This window comes from Chionomys nivalis, chromosome 7 (assembly GCF_950005125.1).
Source record: "Chionomys nivalis chromosome 7, mChiNiv1.1, whole genome shotgun sequence".
Classification (NCBI taxonomy): Eukaryota; Metazoa; Chordata; class Mammalia; order Rodentia; family Cricetidae; genus Chionomys; species Chionomys nivalis.
In genome coordinates this window covers 49,110,450-49,131,261 of record NC_080092.1, presented here as the reverse complement: position 1 = coordinate 49,131,261, position 20,812 = coordinate 49,110,450, and the positions used below count along the sequence as shown (strand labels likewise).

At 47.7% G+C, this 20,812-nt stretch overlaps 1 protein-coding gene across 8 annotated transcripts in view; it reads right to left on the bottom strand.

Moving 5' to 3' along the window:
* Gas7 (growth arrest specific 7) overlaps positions 1 to 20,812 on the bottom strand; it is a 222,847-nt gene that overhangs the window by 85,256 nt on the left and 116,779 nt on the right. For 2 of the 8 annotated variants that reach the window (XM_057773637.1, XM_057773638.1), the window contains exon 1: positions 2,839 to 3,002. The exons of 4 other annotated variants lie outside the window; for them this stretch is intronic. Coding sequence is in view for 1 of the 4 variants with exons in the window: in XM_057773635.1 (XP_057629618.1) it covers positions 10,663 to 10,665 (3 nt within the window). In the remaining 3 variants the exon portion in view is untranslated. Of the gene's footprint in view, positions 1 to 2,838; positions 3,003 to 10,662; positions 10,775 to 20,812 lie in introns of those variants that run through there. 2 more of the 8 variants (XM_057773635.1, XM_057773640.1) reach the window with 2 other exon arrangements.

The window sequence follows — 20,812 nt, the reverse complement described above, 5'->3', positions numbered from 1 at the left end:
ACTCATTTGCATAAAATAAAACTTTAAGAAAATATGCAAAGGCAAAACTTTAACTCATTGCCTGCCAGTCCTCATTTAAGAGTCCCAAAGCATCCAGGGCTTCTCGCTCTTATGACCTCAGCGGGGCAGGAACAAGCGGCCTTCTGGGAGAGCTGCCCACAGCCACCAACAGGGTAGGTGTCGATGACTACTTAGTAATTAAGGACTCTTTTGAATTTCTTCTCTAATTAGTTCTCTCCCTAGTTAAATCCTCCCATCTGCACTGGCTAGTTTTATGTCACCCGATATAAGTTAGGGCTATTTGAAAAAGGGGCCCTCAATTGAGAAAATGTCCCCACTAGATTGGCCTGTGGGAAAATCTGTGATGCATTTTTTTTTTTTTGATTTATGATTGACGTGGGAGGACCCAGCTCCTTGTGGCTTGTACCACCCCTGGGCTGGTTAGTTATCCTGGTTTCTATAAACAAGCAGGCTGAGCATGCCACGAGTAAGTCAGTAAGTAGCACTCCTCCATGGTCTCTGCTTCAATACCTGCTTCCAGGCTCCTGTCCTGACTTCCCTTCATGATGGAGTCTGACCTGAGAGTTGTACACTGAGATCAACCCTTTGCCCCCCAAGTTAATTCTGGTCTTGATGCTTCATCATAGCAATAGAAACCTAACTAAGACCCCTTCCTTCCCTGGCCCTTGCGGCTCCTCTCTTCAGCTCTCTTGGCTCTTTCCAATGGAAAGAGGAAGGAAGAGCGGAGAGGCACCTCCATAAGGCAACAACACCTAGAACAGACAAGATCAGAGGGAGCAGAGCGGGCTGGTGGTTCGAGGCAATACAGAATGTCTCTGGTGGACTTAATCCTGCCTCGTTTGTTTAGAAAAAACATGCTTAACTCTACACAAAAGTTCATCCTCTGAGTGTGTGAGAGAAGGGATCAGTCTTTTGTCCCTCCTCCTAATAGGTGTAAAGATCTTCTGCGGTGTCACTCCAGGAGGCACATTGTTTTTCTTTGAATTCTTCTGTCCAAGATCACACCGTCTGATTATACAGAGCACGTTTGCTTACACATGGGTCCTCTGATGAACACTTGCATGATTTCACTTCAGAGCCATTGCAAACAATGGTGCTAGAAAAACTCGTCCCTTACTCTTTTCATCGCTAACATCAAGGAGACCACTTCAAAATCCTTGTCAGATGCCCACACATCTGTCATCCTGGCCCTCAGGACTCTGAGGCAGGAGGATCACCTGTGCAAGGCCAGTTTGAGATACACAGTGAGACTCTGCCTTCAAACACCAAAGGCTGGGAATGTAACTCAGTGATAGGGCACTTGCTTAATGTGTGCAATAACCTGGGTCTGATCCCTACCATAGCAACAAAACAAATAGAAAAAAAGTAAACCCTAAAGAGCCTTAGTTTAGTAGAGTTCCCCAGAAAGATCTGAGTGCAGGCCTGATTTCTATGTACCTATAAGGACTCCTATCCCTAAATATCTTTAGTGTACAAGGCCCTGAGCTTTACACATCTTTACAAGATATCTGTATTAAGGATGCTTTCATTCCTATTTAAGTAAGAACTATCACTTAGTATTGTACAGATATGTAAATGTTAAACCAAACTACTTTAAGTGACTGCTTTTGGGCTGAAAGTATAGTTCATTGGCAGAGCATAGCCTTAGTGTGCCCTGGGTTCAGTCCAAGCACACACAAAAACCTCACTCACTCCATCAGTCAATCGAACCAACCAACTAAAATTAGTTTGCTTCTAGAAAATTCTGTCCAGTTACCCAGTGCCAAGTTACCTTAAATCCATCTCCTGCCAGCAACCCACACTAAGCTTCATGTCAGCACTTGTCCACCTGAGATATGACTCTCACAAGGGGAAAGACAGCTCAGGCCCCAAACTCTTATTGTCTCACAATCTCCAAAGAGCATATGCCTTCTCAGGAGATGCGCAAAAATATCACCACCCTCACCCAGGCATCACGTTCATTTTCTGGCTGTCGGCTGACTTCCCCATCTCCTTATTTTAAACACAATCAAAAAATAAATAAAAATAAAAAAAACCATTCCGTCTAATTGAGGTACTGACTCCTCTTGGAAAACAGCAAGCCAAGCAATCAGATAAAGGGACATCACCCAAAACTTGAGAAGAAATGCCCCATTCAGATGGAGTGGTACAAACCTGTAACCCCAGCATTTAGGAGGCTGAAACAGGGGGATGGATGGTCAGTTCACTGTCAGCCTGGGCTATCTCGTGAGTCTGAGTCCAGGCTAGGCTACAGAGTGAGACACTGTCTCAAGCAAACAAAAACCCAATTGAAACATCTAAAAATCAGTTATCAAACGAACAAACAAAATGAAACCAAACAAAACCCACAATACCAAAACCAAAACACAAGTGTGATCAGCTCAGCACATGGTAAACCGTCTGGGGTGTGTGAACTCTCCTGGGCCAGGTTTTCACCACCAGATCAAGACAGTTTGCACCCTGAGTCCTCTGCCCACTACACTCCAGAGCTACTCCGACACAGCCATCAGTGGGAGCAACTGAGAGGAACCATTGCCTCTGGAAGAGAAACCAGGATGAACCCTGAAATTTCAGTAAATACGGTTTGTAAGAAAGCAGTACTAAGCCGTGCTAAGCGGTGCAGTGACTTATGAAAGGGAAGGATCCTATCACCTAACCCGAAACCCTTTCAACAGACTATTTTAAGAACGACTACAGCCTCCCATAAGTTCCGACCCCTCTCCTAAGCTCCCCAGAGCCTCCTCCACTCTTCCCATTCAAGTTCATCCCGGGACAACATCCACCTGCGGGATGCTCCTAGGAGCACCTCCCTCTTACCTTCTGAAGCAGTGAGCGAATGCTACCTGCAGGTGTTCACAGGTGGCCGCCAGACACTTGATTTAGCAGCCGATCAGAGAGTTTTAAGGTCCCCTGTTCCTCGTCCTCTCACACCCCAAACCCAGCAGCAATGGGAGCTCTAAAGAAAGGCATATCCACAGGGCTCTGCACCCCCTCTCCCCCCCACACCCAGATCTATATATAACACCTCCGAAGTTGTCAGCCTAACGAGCCACTTTCTGGCAGACCCGTTGCCATGACAATGACTGCTAATGAGCCCAGTGCTGTGATTGGCACTGCTTGAAGGCTCCTCCACAAAGGACTTGCCAGCACATTCTTCCTTCCCCAACCACGTAGCCAGCTGGACATCCAGAAGTAGTCAGGACATGGCTGGGAGCAGTATCAAGGATTCAGGCCCTAGCAATTAGTTTATTGCTAACACACTCTGAGCAAACCTAGACACAATGTCAGGGGGGACCCCTGTACTCAGCAGGGGTCATGGTGGTAAAGGAACATTAGGAAGATCAAGCCCCAATTTAGCCAGGGGTGATGTTTACACTTGGATGTAATCTCGGTACCCGGAAGACGGAGGCAGGCAGACTGCCATGAGTTCAAGACCAGCCTGGGCTACATACTGAGACCCTTTCTCAAACAAAATTAGACTAACTGGGCTATTCTTCCTGCTGGACACCTGTTCATGGTAGGAGGGCTCCCACACAGAACTAGCTACCCATGGTGGCCCCACCTCCCTCAGCAATGTCACCAGCTTCACATTTTGGTCTACAGGAAAGCTGAGCATCCTCTCTTTGTCTAGCTGCTGAAGCTACTGTTCCTCCAGCCCTATCTATTCAGAAATTGCAGATCACAGGAGAGAGCTGTGGCGGTAGCAGGGTACATCTGACAGTAGCACAGTGTGTTCTGAGACGGTCATTTTCATAGGCACAGCCTGGACTAGACAGGGGCCTGAGAGCAAACAGCCCCTACAATCAGAGAAACAGACTAGAGACGAGATCCAGGAAGGCAGTGACACTCTCCCCTTGTTCACAGTTTAGTCTCACTCAGCACGGTGCCCAGAGCATTGAATGAATGAATGAATGAATGAATGAATGAATGTTGGGAACTGAGCTTCAGACAGAATTGAGGCAGCCATTTCATCAAGGCTGAGGCAGAAGAATTGCACATTCAGGACTGCCCTCAGCTATATAGCAAGACCCTGTCTCAAACAAACAAAACAGCAGCTACAAAACACAAGCAGAGTGGATTTTAGTTGACGATTGTGGTACAAACCCGTTAATCCCAGTACTCTGGGACGGGTAGATAGGAAGGTGCCTGAATTCAAGGCCAGCCTGGGCTACACATGGGACCTCTTTGTCAAAGAAAAACAAAAGAGCCTTCTGGCATATTATGGGCTAGAGTTTTACACACAGCCAAGCTTTCTTTTTTGAGGAAAAGTGACAGAAATACAGTCTTCACCAGACAAGAATTCGCAGAACATTACTCCTGTTTCCTCTATAGCAAAGGGGAAATTGTCCTTCACTGATTCCAGAACCCCCACAGATACCCAAAGCCCCACATGCCTGATGTTCATGTCTAGCTTTACATAGCAGTCACACCATAACCTACATGTATCCCCTGACACTACAAACCACTACACCAGGCACGGTGGTTCATGCCTGTAATCCAAGCACTTGGGAGGCAGAAGCAGGAGTAGCAGTGTGAATCTGAGTCCTGGACTACTAAAGAGGTTCCAGGACATCCAGAAGTGCAGAGGCTCAAGCAAAAACATCAGCAAAAATTGCCATAAGTATTAACTGAGAACACGCCACTGAAAACGATGTAAATGTGGTATCTTCACACACACTGCTTAGGGAATGATGGTGATAAACTCTACACAGGTCCAGGAAAAGCACAGTTTTCCTCCCAAATATTCCCCATGGTCAGGAGTTGGGATCTATGATGTGGGCCCAGAGTGTTTAGAAGATGTTCTCCAATGTTGAAAGTTTAAGCGAAGTTACTGGGAAGAAAGAGGAATTCACAGTTAAAGGGACCTAGGTCGAACATTGAAAGCAAGTGATGACACAATGTATTCATGGGGCTGGGGAGCTGGCTGGGGGCTGAAGCGCTTGCTGTGAAGACATGACGATCTGAGTTCAGATCCCTAGGACTCACTAAATGTCAAGCACAGTTGCTGCAGATCTGTAATTTCAGCACGTGGAAGAGACAGGCAGATCCCAGAAGGAAGCTGGGGCTCTCAAAACACCTCATCTGCCATTCCTGTTTGCTTCCTGTTTGGGTTGTCCCAGTCTCAGAAAAGCCCTCAGTGAAGACTCTGACATCATCTTGTGGGCTGGGTCTGAGCAAGCCCACACCTTTGGCTGGTCCCTATGTGGAAAGCGGTTACATGCTTGAGGTTCATCTCCAGTTTTTACCACTGAGACCATCAGTCTTTAGGGTCACTGAACCAGCAGATGTACTATACAAGGGTTGATTAATATGGGTTCTGGGCTAATTAATAGGCAATAAAAGCCCTAAATGTCAGGCTACTCTTGCCTGAGATGGTTAGTCCTCTCTGCTGCTGGTGCCTGCACAGTGCCACCACACAAGGTAACAGCAGATGGAAAGATATTTTTCCATTAATCCTTCTTCTAGAACCTCAGCAATGACCAACTACAACTCTGCCATTGATGTAAGAGTTGCTTCTGCCTCTTCCAGAGACTGAGCCGGTACCTGAAGGCACAGGATCTGTGAAGAGGAGGCAGCCAACAAGTATTTCTGAAAACAGAGACCTTTTCTTAGTAGTAGGATTGACTGTTTCCCCATCCTGAAGCCTTTGCTGCAGGGACCCAGAGGAAACATGTCTGTGTGGTCCCACTGCTTATGTCTGTGTGGTCCTGAAGCTTTAGAACAATTTATATAAGCAAGGCAGTCTGCTCCTAGCAGACTGGTCCAGCTTCTGCATTTCAGCAGAGGAAACCTGCATGATACTGTGTACCATTTTGTATCGGCATAACAAAACACCTTGAGGTAAGGTATTTAAAGAAGAAAGGTTTATTTGGCCCCCAGTTTTGAAGGTCAGAGGACACAGCACTGAAGTCATAATACAGTGGAGAAACAGAAAAAGAAAGGGCAGTGTGCAGAAGGGACCAAACGTGGAGTATCTCAGCATCATAGCAATAGTATGTAGTGAGAACTAACTTGCGCAGTGAATCAAGTGTGTCCCTGTGGTCTAATAATCTTCCGCCTCTCCAGGGTTCCATCCTTCACCATGTCCACATGCGCTATCAGAGGAGCCTTTGTAGGTCCCACTCAAACCACATCTAAATCACTGCCCCAGCAGTTAACAGACTTCTAGATCCTAGCCTGTGCAGATGGGTGTGTTCTCTTTAAAATCAACAGCATCAAAAAAAAGGCTGGGCCATTTCTCATTGTCCACCTCCAATTACAGATGACCAAAGCATCAGCGGAAATCTCAGTGGTTCGGGTCTAAAGGGACAATGCTCCAAGATGAGTTCAATGTGAACGCTTTCGATGCCTTTGGTTTCCTTGTCTATAAACTGAGATGGTCATAGCCCTTAAGATGAGGGTTTTAGGATCCAGGAGAAAAATCTTTTGCAACAGAGTCCAAAACAAACACCAGTGACTTCTAAAGGCATCTGAACGTTCAGCTCAGTTTGCAAAAGCAACAACCACATAAACAGAAGAGGCAACCGAGACCTCCAGCCCAGGAACATGGGTGTTCACAAAACATTATTTTTATTATTGTTACCTTCAAATTTGTCTAGTCTCCTGTGAGGAGAAAGTTTCAGATCTTTTCATATCTACTTCTGATATCTGTCTGCTTCCTCAGCCAAATCTGTCTTGGAATTGCTGGGAGAAAGATGCCACAAGTGGCTGAGAGAATGGCTTCGGGGCAGCACGTCTGCCCAGCACCTGGAAGGCCCTGGATTCAGTTCCCCTCGCTGCCCAAAACAAATCTAAAAATGCTCAAAAAAACAGTACTGGAGTTGCCAATAAAGTGAAGTGACATCACAAATAGCTATAAAAGAAACACATGACCAGCACACTAGACACAGGAGACTGAATTCACCACCCTGGGGCTGAGATCGCCTGGGGGTTGTCATCCACTGGCACTGTCAATGGCCAATCAGTGCTAAAGATGCCGTGGCTTGTTAAAATAAAGAATGGGGTTAGGCTTAATTTTCCTTTTTAAAAGGGGGTAACAACCTGAGAGGAGCCAGTGAGCCTGGGCAACACTTAGTGTTGGGGAGGAGTAGATAGGCATCACATAAGACTCACCCCGCCCTTGTCAGCCCTTTTTTATTACTAAAATTATAATACTCTGAAATGCTTTTTGCTGCTGTTTCTGGACTTTTCTTGAGTAGTTATGCCACACACACAAAAAGCCCACAATCAAATTTATTAAGCTCTCACCTTCATTTAAAAAGGCTGTAAGAAGGTCAGAAGTATATGAAAAAGCTAAAAATTGATTTCAAAGTAGAAAAGGAGGTTCTAGAGCCTGGGAAGAGTGTAGGGAAGTGTGGGGGCGTGGCAAGCAATGTCAAGAGGACTTGGGGGTGCAGCTGGATAGAAGGGGTGCCTTTTAATGGACCAAAGCACAGTAGAACAGCTATGGTCGACAGCAACTAATTGAATATCTCAAAACAGCTGACAGAGAGGCTTTTTAACATTGCCAACACAAAGAAATGATCTTCAGTGGGTTTGATGGATAGGCCAATCACTCTGATATGATCGTTAACATTATGCCCCATAAATATGGACAATTATGTGTCAATTATAGAGAGGGCTCAGCAGGCAGAGGAGGACACCAATCAAGCCTGACAACTTGAGTTCCACCTCTGGGATTCTCACAGTGGAAAAAGCACGACAGACTCTTACAAGTTGTCTTCTGTCCTGCACGCATGCCACGGTACATGTGTGTGTGTGCGCGGACATATACATGCCATCACACATGCACATAAAAAAAATAAAATCTAATTTGTAATATTTTAACGTGTTAGATAGGAGGCTAGAGAGATGGCTCAATGGTTAACAGCACATACTGCTTTTGCAGAGGCCCCAGATTCAGTTCCCAGAACTCACATGGGGCAGCTCACAACCACTTGCAACTCTAGCACATGGGAACCCAGGATTCTCTTCTGGCCTTTGAAGGCACTTTGCATTCATGTGTACATAACACCCTGTCCCATCCTTGCACACATATACACATAATAAAATAATAATAATAATAATAATAATAATAATAATAATAAAAAAATCTTTTAAATGCATTAATAATAACCATAATCAAAGAAGTTGTGGAAAGTAAGGAAGACAGTTGGAAGTTGCTTTCTCCTTTGGTCACAGGCCCTGCGTCATATGCTAACAGCTGCCCACTGGAAAGGAACTTCAAGGGCAAGGGGCTTCTCCAGTTCCTGCAGATGTTCTGGGGACAGAAGGAGGCCTCTTCAGGGAGCTGGTGCCATTTTAACGGCAGGCCAACTGTGCCTCATTAGGGAATAAAGGTGGGTGCCACTGCCTGCCAGCTGTGGCTGCCATCCAGCTGGCCTGACTTTGTGGTCACTTCTTGTGGGCAGCAGCAGCCCACAGGCAGCTAAAGAAAACGGAAGTAGCCAGCCTCACCATGGAGACGCGTTCTAGTTACTCTGCAGTGCCAACTGCTTGTGCTCCCAGCCGTTCTGTTCAAAGATGCCTGACTCCCCTAATTGGTTCAGAAACACTTAGCTTGCAGGGAGATGAAAGCCAACGGGCAGTTTGCAGAGTCCGTTAGGGTGTGATCTTACCAACCCCACTGGCTGTGTTTTTCAATCCACTGCTAGAGATGCCTAAGAAGCAGACAGGTGGTAACTGCCAAGACCTACCGTGGAGGTTCTGGCCACACCACAGTAACACGTAAAGGGGCACACAGAATGCGATCTGGGTGTTCAGGAGCCATGCTTGAAGCTGTAGCAGCCTGGCTTTGAGAGCTGAAGCAACCCGCCTCATCTCTGCTGGGAGGCCTGGATTTCTTCATCTCTCAAATGTGGAAGTTGGACCAGATGGTCTGTGAGGGCTTATTTTGAGTAGACATCATCTAATGCTCAATGATTCTAAATGCTAGCATATCTGTTTTAAGGATGTGCCATTTGTGTAGAAGGGAAAAAAGTCACACTCATGTACAGACATGTGACTCAGAAGCACGGACCTCTTCTTAAACGCTGCCCATGCCCAGCCTCCTAGGATTGCATCTGTCACCACTGTGAATTGCATCTGAGTCCCCTGTGAAAGCCACACTCAGGGACCCAGCTCTGTCTGCTCTGCAATCTGGTTTGTCCCCTGGTATCTTGGACTTCTGTCTTTGTACCCCCCATCAACGTGGCACCCAGAAGCCAGAGGTCATCAGCACACACATCCTAGGTGGGTTCCGGTACAACTAGCCTGGCCTGTCAGCTAAGAAATGGGCATATCCGGTCCATCACATGATACCCCAGACACACCGTCCATTTCTTGGGGTCCACCCAATAATGATTCTGTGCCTTACGTGTCCCACATTGCCACAGGCTTGTCTTGAGCTCTTCCTAGCCCTCAGCATACACATGGGTGCCCATCTTCTCTGCTAACCCTCTCTCCTCCTCAGCCCTCAACCAGACCCAGCAGGATCTCCCTATCATCCCACAGTCTGATTCTGGGCATCCTTCACTTGGTTATAACATGATGGGCTAGCCTGTGCTCCTTCCAGCAGTAACTCTCCAAGGATGGCCCTCTGTACCGGCAGCACAAATATCCCTTGGGAGGTAGCTAGAAATCAGAGTACCAGTTTGCCTCAGCTCTGGATCTGTGGGTCAAAGCCCGCTGGGCCACTCAGACACCAGCTTATTAGTACAAAGTCCCTTTATTCATAGTCTTAGGAGGTCAAGAGTCCCAGTTAGAGGACACCCTTGGATTGCAAATTTTATCACCCTCTCCCAGAACCAGTTAAAGTTTCTGGGAAAGAACACTAAAATCAGGGGTGCTTAGTGACCCAGTGAGGAAGTGGCTCAGGAAGATTCCATGCAGAGAATGCATAGGCTTGCCATACCAACTGGACCTCACAGCTGCAGAGAGCACAGCAGTGGGGGTCACACAACATCTAGGCTAAGGGGTGGATCATAGGAAAGGTGACCTCTTAACATTCAGATTCCAGGGTCAGCAGAACAAGGTTTTCTAACCCTCTATCTCCAAAAAGCTTCCACTAGCAGCTGAGCTGGAAGCCAAGTTAGGCATTGCTGGTGCCTAACCATCTGGGAAGCTGAGACACCCAAAGCCCTCCCCACCTTACCTTCCTGTAATGCAGAGATTTATAGTACTTCCCTAGATCTTGCACCTTAGAACTTTCCTGGTGAATCTGGGACATGGGGGAGATACCAGATGGGCAGGAAGAAGCCATGCTTTATATTTAGAAAAAGTTACAAGAGGAACGTTATCAAGAGGATAAATAAATCCACATGGGCTCTCTTTATTACATGTCTTCAGCTACCTGTCCCAGGTGAGCCTCCCTTCTACAAACACTCCTTCCCATCCCTCTACACAACTCCCCACCCCCTCCTCCACCCCAGCCACACCCCCCAAACCTATCACTTACTTGGCCCATCGCTCCTCTTTCTGCTCCTGTCTGGGGCACAGGAACAATGCCTCCTGGCAGGCACGCGGTTTACAGACACCCCAGACTCACCAGGCAGAACCCACATCCCACAGGGGTTTCAGAACAACCTCTCGGCACTATTGAGGGCATTTCCACGGTACACAGGAAGGGCAGGTCAAGCACACCTCTGCAGAAGGGGTTCTTACCATTTGTGGGCAGCTGGTCTTTAAGGGCAGCCACTATAGAAGACACCCAGGGGCTGCTCTGAGGTCCCAGGCTCAAGACCAGGCTCCGGGCAGCTGGCTCTGCATGGCACCCTCTGGGGAAAGTGAGGCTGAAGCAAGCAGCTGCCCCGGGGCCAGAGCTCTGAGCACCCTGGGGGATGTGCCTGTGGCTTTTCTCATTGCTGTCATCACGGTTCTTTCACAAAGAACCCACTACATTGCACAGTTCCTCCCAAATCTGCTCCAGTGCCTGTTGGGAAATCAACAATTCGTGCAGGCCTTTCCCGATACAGTTTCTAGAGGACTTCTTTTTTTTCCCTTTCCCCTCCTGTGTCAGCTTTAAAAAATGGCTGAGGTCACAGCATACAATGGCCAAGCCTGTGTCACTGACCAGATGACTCCCACCCCCAGACCTGATAACAAGGGCACCTTTGTCTACTGAATTTTAGTCAGGACTCCCTGGGCCTGCCTTATCCCTGCTGGGAGAAGTTTCAGCCAATTTCTTTCCAAACCTAAGTCAGGGCTCTGGCCCCAGCCCTGGCTCCAGCTGTGTGAACCCAAGGATTGATAAAAGTCAGCATGAAAAGAACAGAGAATTTCTAGAAAGGACCATTGTGTGAAACTCTTCTCTGGCCTTGGCCTTCAATCGACACTCACCACTGCTGAGGCTGAAGTGAAGACAGGGCTGGACCCAGGAACAATACTGTATCCACCACCTAAATAGGTTAAGTAGGAACCTGAATCCCCAGTGAATCTGGTGTTCCATTTGGAAGCTTTCTGGAAGCTGGGGAGTCATGCTACATGGGGAGAAAGCTTATTGACAACCCGATTTTAGATCCCCAGAACTCAAGAAAGCCAGATACACATGGTAGATATGTCTATAACCACAGAAGTTGTAGGCAAGATAGAAGACAGACAGCAGAATCCCTGGGAGATCCTGGGTCATGTAGCCTCAGGCATGGAATGACAAAAAAGAGATACAATTTCATCAAGGGGAAAGGCTCATACTTGAGCTTGTCCTCTGACTACTGCAGGCATGCCATGTCACACAGATGCCTGTGTTTACACATCCACACACACACGCACGCACGCACATACACATACACAAGTATGCACATGTGCACACATACAGAGAAAAACAAATAAATAAATAGAAGCCTTCTGGAGCTGTTGAAGATTTAGCATCTAAATTATCCATTTCTGTGTTCACTTTCTGTCACAAATTGTGGGACTTTAGCAACTGATTGTGTTTTCTGGGTGGGGGATCAAATTCAGGGCCTTCTGCATGCTAGACAAGCATGCTACCATGAAGCTGCATCTCCTAATTGGTTCTTTATACAGAGCTAAACAAATCAGACTGTCACCCAGGGATGGGGTTAGACTAGGGTCTCGCTGCTGTTATCTCACTACACTGAGATCTCAGGCAAGACAGCTAAGTTTCATTTCTTTTTCAGATGCTAAGTAGAGACACTCTTATATCTTTCTAATGGTTGAGGGGATCGAAGGGGAAAATAAGCCAAGCATGCAGGGTGGTGAGGATGCTGTTGTGACGTTACTATCACCAGTGGGTGACAGGGAGGGAGACATGTAGTTGTCCTGGGCACAAGAAAAAGTCTACATTTGACAATGCAAATCAAATGAGCTTAGTGAAAGAATGCACAGGTCATTTTTCCAATAATATAATCATGGCCAGTAAGGAGACAGAAAGATGCTTAACATCAGGGAATTATTAGAGAAATGCTAATCAAAACCACAGTGGATTGTCACCTTGCATCTCTTAGGACTGGTTACTTTTTTCTTTTCAAGAACAAGGGTTGATGAGGGTGTAGAAGAATTGGAAACCCTTGTGTACATTTCGGATGAGGATATAATAGCATTCTTAGGGAAAACAGCATGGCTACTTCCTTAAAAAACTTAAACAGAATCACCCTAAGATCCAGTCACCCTACATCTGGCTATACACCCCAAAGAGTTGAAAGGAAGGTTTTGAAGAGATATTTACACATTCTTGTTCATGATAAAAAAAAAGTCCAAGTGCTCATTGACGGATAAATGAATAAACAAAAAGTTGTCTAGGGTCTGGGGAGATGGTTTAGTTGGCAAACCACGAACATGTGTTTAAGCATGAGGACCTGAGTTTGTATCCCCAGGACTGGTCACACATGTCGGTAACCTTAGCACTGGGGACAGGAAGGCATGAGGCAGAGGTAAGTGGATCCCTGAAGCCTTCTAGCTAGCCAGTCTAGCCAATCAGAGAGCTCCAAGTCTAAGAGACCCTGTCTCAAAAGAAGATAACTGCGCAGTTCTGTAGGCCCTGTGGCCAGAAGCAGCAAAGGCAGTATAACACGGAGGAGGTGCAAGGAGCAGTGGTCCAGGTCCTTATGATCGAGAGACAAGGAGGAGAGAGAAGCACAGCTGAAGATGGGGTGAGGTTACGGAAGCCGTGGAATGCCCACAGCTAAAAAGCACAGAACACTGAGCACAGTGGTACATGTCTATAATCCCAACACTTGGAGGCTGAGGCAGGAAGATTGTTTCCAAGCCAGCCTGAGTTATCTAACAAGCAAAGTCTCAGCAACAACAATTAATAAAATGATAATAATAAGAATGATGATACCAGCCCGAAGACCCAAGTTTAGTCTCTGAGACACAATTACAAGCAGAAAGAGAGAACAGGCTCCGAAGGTTGTCTTTTGATTTCTAGGAGTGCCATAGCACATGCTTCTGCCTTTATAAAGCAAACAAAATTAATAAATGTAATTTTAAAAATTAAACAAAACTAAACAGACCCAGTGACAGCCGCAAAAATCCCTGCAGCTGTCTAAGGATTCAAATCAGTCACTAAGAGGAGAGCCTTATTGGGAGGCAGAGCCCCCATTGGCCGTGGTTCATTGCATCATCTCTGGGAAGTATAGGAGAAAGGTTGGTGGGGATCTCAAGTGCTCACCTTTCTGGCACTTATGCACACACATAGGACCAAGGCAATTCCCTGCTCTTGGAAGTCAGCCCTCCCAGCCACTGTTACTCAAAGCAAAACTACATTTTTTGGGGGGATAGATAACACCTTTTCTACTTCTTCAGGTTTCATGGAATCACATGACCACAGAAGTTGCTGTAGCCCACGGCTTCTTGATCTTAGCAAAGTGGGCGGTTTTAAGGCTGATCAACTAACTAATAGTTGTCATCAGTACCATCTTGGCCCCGTGTTACCCAGAGAAGCAGATACATCCACAAGGAACAGTATATCATTGACCACACAGAGTACTGACTACCCCTGCCAATCCACTATGGCCACCATCTCATAGCCAGATGGGCCATCATAAACCAGGAAACAGGCTAAACCTGGGCTAAGCACAAGCTAGTCCTGAAGACTTTCTTCTTTAGGATTCCCCTAAGCTAATCTCTCAGGATCTGAAGGACTCAGGGATGACCTGGTTATCCATAACTGGGTAATAGATTCCGAGTTTCATTTGGGAAGTCACTTGAGTTTTGTCTTATTAATGGTCCTCCTTTCTTCAGGGTTGGCTCTGAGAAATAAACTAAGGAGCTCTCCTTTTCTGTAATCAGGCCGATGTCTACATCCAGGGCCATAGGTACAAAGGAGAGGAGCTCACGACTGAAGGGCAAGAGACTGGTATTCATTTTCATAGAGCCAGATACGACTGACCCACAGGCATTCTTCTTTGTTTCAGCTGGGTTGAAAACTATCAACCCAAGCAGGCCGCTTTGCTGCAGGCCCTGGTCCTCTGCAGGATGACTCGGGTTGTGTTATAATGATAATTAATAAGAAGGAACATCTGGCTGTGCTGATGACTCACTTTTCCTAAATGCTTCATAGTTATGAAGGGAGAAGTTATTCACCCCCGCGCAGTCTCCAGGGGATAGGGTCTCAGGCATCCCCTCCCTCACGTGTGGTCCCTGGGTTCCGTGATCAATTAACCAGCTAATTAGCTAGTTACTAACCATCCTTTCCTGGTGCTATGGAGGACGCGAGCACTATTACAGTAATGTCCAGCTCTTAAAATTTGGAAGCTAGAGATAAGTCACAAACGGGGGTGGAGGTGGGGGAGGGGAGAAACAGCTTTCAAGACAGACTGTAGCCATGCCAAAAGGCTAAGTCTGGAGACAATAAGTGCTTTCAGAATCTAGGGAGGGCGGGATCCCTGTGGGCTGGGAGGATGAAGGGAGGCTTCTGAGAAGATAAAGAATTTGCCCCACAGTGGGGATAAAGGGGAAGGGCTTAACCCAAGTGCCAGGGACATGATGCAAGAAGCACAAAGCAGCTGGGTATCCAATGAGACGAGGGCAGTGGGAGAAAGTGAAGCCGGTTCCAAAGAGAACGGGAAAAGCCAGAACCAGATCCTGGCATCCAAGCTGGGATGGGAACCAGTTTAGGGGTGAGGCGTAGAGTTTATTGGCTCTAGATTCAAGTTCAATCCAAGTGTGTTACCACGACTTGAAGGCTGTGTCTGTGTTTCACGTGGGCCGTGGAGGTCAGTCTGGCCCTGGATATGTGGAGCTCGTGGCAGTGTAGAGAGAGAGTGGCCAAATCCTGTCGGTGAACTCAGGGTTCATAAGGAAAGATGGGGGAGCTGAACTCGAGACACAGGAGAACAAATCCTCTCCTGACCCATGCTCTCTGAACTCAAATCCTCCTCCTCCATCCCCTTTCTTGGTGTACACTGTCCCCCAAGACCGTCTCTAAGACTCGTCGAGGAAAGAATCAGGTCCTTATCCCATCTTCCTTTGTCCTCACCCAGGGTCCAGTGTTCAGGGCTCCACAGGGGATTTAATACAATGTCTCACACATCAAACAAGGAAGGGATTCCAGCATGTCATAATTTATCCTGCTTGTCTAAGAAAACACTCCTTGATACCTAGAGGGCCTGATCCCTGCTTATCTTGTGAAAGGGAGAATGGATTAGGAGCTGATCCGAGGCCCAGGAGGAGCTGGTGGGTCCTGAGCTTGAAGAGAAGATGCTAATATGAGCTACTACTGGACAAAGGAAAAACACAGCTCCAAGGAGTAGCAGCTCCAGCCAGGTCTGAGGGTGTGCAGGGCAGAGGTTGAGGGACAGGCAGCCAAGCTCCAGGATGCATCATGTAGAAGGTTCTATACGTCCACACCACAGAAAGATCCCCAATACTGACTGAACAAATCAGAAATGGTGTTCAGTTTTTAAAACCCTCTGAGAGCTGGAGAGATGGCTCAGTGGGTAAAGGAGAATGCTATGAAGCTTATTGCCTGAGCAAGGTCCCCACGATTCTAAGGGGTTCCCCAGCTCAGTGTCTCCCAGGTTCAGTCATTTTTAGTCTGCTGCTACAAATGATCACACCCCTGTGCCTTAGAACCACTGTTATTTTAAATTTTTTAAAAGCAGTGCTGGGCATGGAATATGGGGCCATGTACATGTTACTGAGCCATAACCCTGGCCTACTCAAAAGTTTTGAACTAATAGCCAACTTAAATTAAGCCTAGGCCTAAGTAATAACATCTAAGAAATCACAGGTATGATTTGGTGGTTTTATTTTTTTCTGTCATCTATAAAAATACACTTACTTAAAAGCTGTCATCTCAACATGATCTAAAATTACCTGGTGGATCTTTCATTATAAACTCAGTGCCCATTAGCAAACATTCAGGTGGCATAGAAAAGCAGCCTGGTGCATCTAGAAAATGGTCTTGGGTTTGCTTTTGCAATCCTACAAAACCAAACCTGAATTCCCTGAAGAGACACAGCTCTGACTCACTATGGGGAAGAAAAGGGGGAGAGAAGGGAAATAGAAGTGAGGCCCGAAGGGGAGGATGGGGAGAACTTGGGGGAATGGGATGGTTGGGATAATGGAAGGTTGGATATGGGAGCAGGGAAGTATATATCTTAATTAAGGGAGCCATTTTAGGAGCCTTGACTCTAGAGGGGTTCCCAGGGGTTCAGAGACATGTACCCAACTAAGTCCTTGGGCAGCTGAGGAGAGCCTAAAATGGCCCGATCCTATAGCCATACTAACGAATATCTTGCATATCACCATAGAACCTTCATCTGGCGATTGATGGAGATAGAGACAGAGACCCACATTGCAGCAATGGACTGAGCTCCCAAGGTCCAAATGAGGAACAGAAGGAGGGAGAACATGAGCAAGGAAGTCAAAACCGCAAGGGGGGGCATCCACCCACTGAGATGGTGGGGCTGATCTATTAGGAGATCACCAAGGCCAGCTGGACTGGGACTGAAAATGCATGGGATAAAATCGGACTCACTGAATATGGTGGACAATGAGGGCTGCTGAGAAGCCAAGGACAATGGCACTGAGTTTTGACCCTACTGCACGTACTGGCTTTGTGGGAGCCTAGCCGGTTTGGATGCTCACCTTCCTAGACCTGGATGGAGGGGGGAGGGCCTTGGACTGCCCACAGGGCAGGGAACCCTCACTGCTCTTTGGACTGGAGAGGGAGGGGGGAGGGGAGCGGGGTGTGGGGAGTGGGGGGAGGGGGAAGGAAAAGGGAGGTGGGGAGGAGGCAGAATTTTTTAATTAAAAAAAAATTAAAAATAAAAATAAAAAAAGAAGTGAGGCCCATGGTAGGGGTGGTGGAAGCTGCTCCGGGGATGCCGGTCAACTTGCCACTGACTCACTATTGAGTTTCCAAAAAGAAGAAAAGAAAGAAGGAAGCACTTACTCAATCTTGGGAGAGACAAAGACAACTGGAGAAACCACTCAGGAGTTACAAGGTCAGCAGAAGAGTGGAGAAAGATGTCTTCCAGAGCAAGGGTGGGCTGTGGGAGGGGAAAACCACATTTGCGCCATCACCACCTGCCCCCTGAGTAGAGATGCATGCAAGCTATGCCTTCGCCAGTCCCTGTTTCTAACTGGAGGGACAGGATTGGTAGTGATCTCATCCCCCCTCTGGGCACTCATGTATCAAGGACCTACCCTTCCCTCTACACCCGCCACTGAAACCTAGAAGTTGCCAGCAAACCGGGCAGCAGGGAGTGCAGGGAGATGCAAGGGGCTTGGCAAGTTGCTCACCTGCTCTGAAAGCCACTGTGAAACTGAAACGGGGAACTGGACAGAAGCACGTGCACATGCGTGCGTGTGTGCATGTGTGCATACGTGTGTGTGTGTGTTATGGAAACCACGGGTTAGTCGCTGGAAAGGCAGACAACCTTCTTGCAAGCAAAAAAGGCACAGAGGTCAAGAAGTGTCCACATGCTGCATTTGGAGGTATATGCCATGTGCGTTCCGTGTGCTAGCACAGGACCCACGAGAATGAGAAGAAAGGAGGCTGGGATGGTAGGAGAGGTGACCCCAGATGAGGAAATGCCAAGCTGAAAGCTCAAAGGAAGAATGCATCTCAGAAAACAATTTAGAAGAAACTCGGGAAACTGTCAGAAGTCGTGACCTCGGAGAGAGGAAGAGAAAGTTGGAGTGGAAAAACACAGCTGAGACCAAAGGGATGACCTAAGGATGGAAACGCGTGAGGGGTCATGACAGGAACCTGCTCACTCTGATCCACATCAGTGGAGCGGTGGAGAAGCGCTGCTACCGAAATACGGAATTTGAAACTGAGCAGTGTGGCACCTGTCTGGGAGGACTCAGGAGCTAGCAGCCTGAGGACTAGACGATCAGAGTCATCTTCAGCTACACTGTGATTTCGGAAGCTCTGTTGTCTCAAAAACGATAAGGAACAAACAAAAGAATGAATGGGACCGGGAGTGTGGCTCAACTGGTAGAGCACCTGCCCAACTGGCGTGGATTGGACCTCTGGCACCACTTAACCCTGCAACCACAGCCAGTGCTCAGGAGGCAGAGGTGAAAGAACCGCGAATTCAAGGTCTTCCTTAAATACCTTAAAGTTATATTAGATTGCAATATAAATATATGTATGCTCTGTTACTGTTTAGCAAGCTGCAAATGGGACCCTCTTTCCCAAAACTTTGCAATCACAGGCATACCCAAGCATGCTGTGCTAACATCTCGTGTGTGACAGAAACAGGAAGGCTTGTCTTGGGCGTGCAAGAGAAGACACCACCCACTTAGACTCTAGGCACTGAGAGTGAAATCTACCTCAGGGAGGTGGCAGTGGGGAAATCTCCATTCAGGTGTGAGTCATTTCTTGCTCTGTGTAGACAGCGAGCTGTGCTGTGTGGCAGATTTTCCACATCAGGGATAAAGCCTGTCCTTTCGACTCTCCATCCCCTCTGAAGGGATCCATCTCGGATCTACCGTGGTAGGGGAGGCAGTGCATTATTGTTCACTTGATTCCATCTTGCCATTTTACAGATGGGGAAGTTGAGGGCTGGAGACTAGGAATGAACACCAAGCCTCCCAGGTCTCAATACAGAGTGCCCTCCAGCTGCCCTGAACTTGATGTGAGCATCACAATATAATCACTGAGGCTACAGAATGATCTGTGGTCAGACTACCAGTACAGCAGCAGCCAAAGCCTGGCTTAGGACCTTAGCGCTCCTCGGGGAGAGTTGACACTGACAGCCACTTCCCATTTATTTGTGGCCAGTGAGCCCTGTGGAGGAAGAGGCCCGGGGAGGAAACATCTGTGAACACAGAGTGATGTCAGGAGCCCCTTGCTTTTCCCTTTGTCAAATCCTCTTTATGTATCTTCCCTACCCTACAATTCAGCACTCCAGCCAAACAGGAGGGCCTGGAAGATTCCATGGCTTCTGGAGAGAACATCCTACAGAGATTTCCAGCATAAGATGTTTGTGACTGCCCAGGGCTGGGAGCAGTAGTATAGGCAAGCAGAAGCCCCACAAACCACTCACCCAGCGGCCTGCCCCAAACCCAAACCCAGCTTCTGGTCTTCAGACAACCCCAGAAAAAGCACACACTAGGTTCCAATCACATTCTGCTTGAATAAGCTTAGAAAACCACTTCCCTAAGTGAAACTGGTCTTTTCTCCCCAACACATACAAATGAAAATACAAGCCAGCATGATGGCACACAGTAGAACCCCCAACTGAGTCTGGGGCCTAGCTTGGACAGTAAATCTCTATCTAACAGAGGTTTGGTGACTATTCAGCCAGAGGGTAGGGAAGCTGGCAGAAATGGACTTGCTTTGCAAAGCTTTCCATCACCTGCTAAGTCTCTGGGTGACCTTTGTGAGCTGCCACCGGCTGAGGGCATCGGGGCTCACTGGCTGATGCTGCCTGGGCCTTCCCAACAGACTGTGCGGGATTCCCCGGAACAACAGCTCCAGACTGACTGCAGGAGCAGGAGGAAGGACAAGAGCAAGATTCCAAGGACTACCACCTGCCGTTCTCATGGCTGTAGGACTGTCGTGGAGAGCTGCTGGCTGAGCACACTTGAGTTTCCCCTTTGTGAATCCTCACCTGACTACTTCTCCACCACCAAGACTCAAAGCTCTAGCCAGACAAGGGGGCCGGAAGACACAGAGATTTTCAGGGCAAGGTGTGTAGTGCCTGCTTCCGGACCTCCAACAAGAGGTGCAGACCATCATGCAAAGACCCTGCCACCCTTCCTGAGATGAGCCACGCATGCCTTCGCTTTTTTCCTATAGGTCCTTACCTCAAAAGGAGACAGATTAAATAGGGGGACACGGGGACCTAAGTTTCCCCATTTCCCGCCCATTGGATAACTGCAGCTAGTTCCGGTGCCTGTGTTTTGTCATGAGATCCGATGTGTTTGCTGCCCTTAGGTGCTGCACAATGTCTGTTGGGCTCCAGGAGGCCGATACATATTAGCTTATTTGAGTCTTGGGGGAATTCTTATTTTCACTTCGTAGCGTGGTTTGAAGCTCATGTTCTGCCTACTACTGATTCCTCCTCACCCCCCGCTGCCCCTGAGTCCCTGTACTGAACCTCTGCTGCCTCCTAAGGCAAAGAGTCTAGTCTGCAGAGGAAATCAGGCAGCCAGCCGCCTCATTATCCCTTTGACTCCGGGAAGGCAACGCTAGTAGGGAGGCTGGTTAACTGGAGAGGGAGGCAGCAGCAAGGGGAAGTGGACCATTAAGAAGGTAAGTAGCAAAATCACAGTACATGCATTCCTACAAGCTAGAGCTCTTACCAGCATCGGAGTGGAACGTCTCCCAGGAGGTGGCCACTGAGTGCTGAACAGCTGCGAGCAGTTTTGTGTGGACTCTGACAGAACTAGGAGC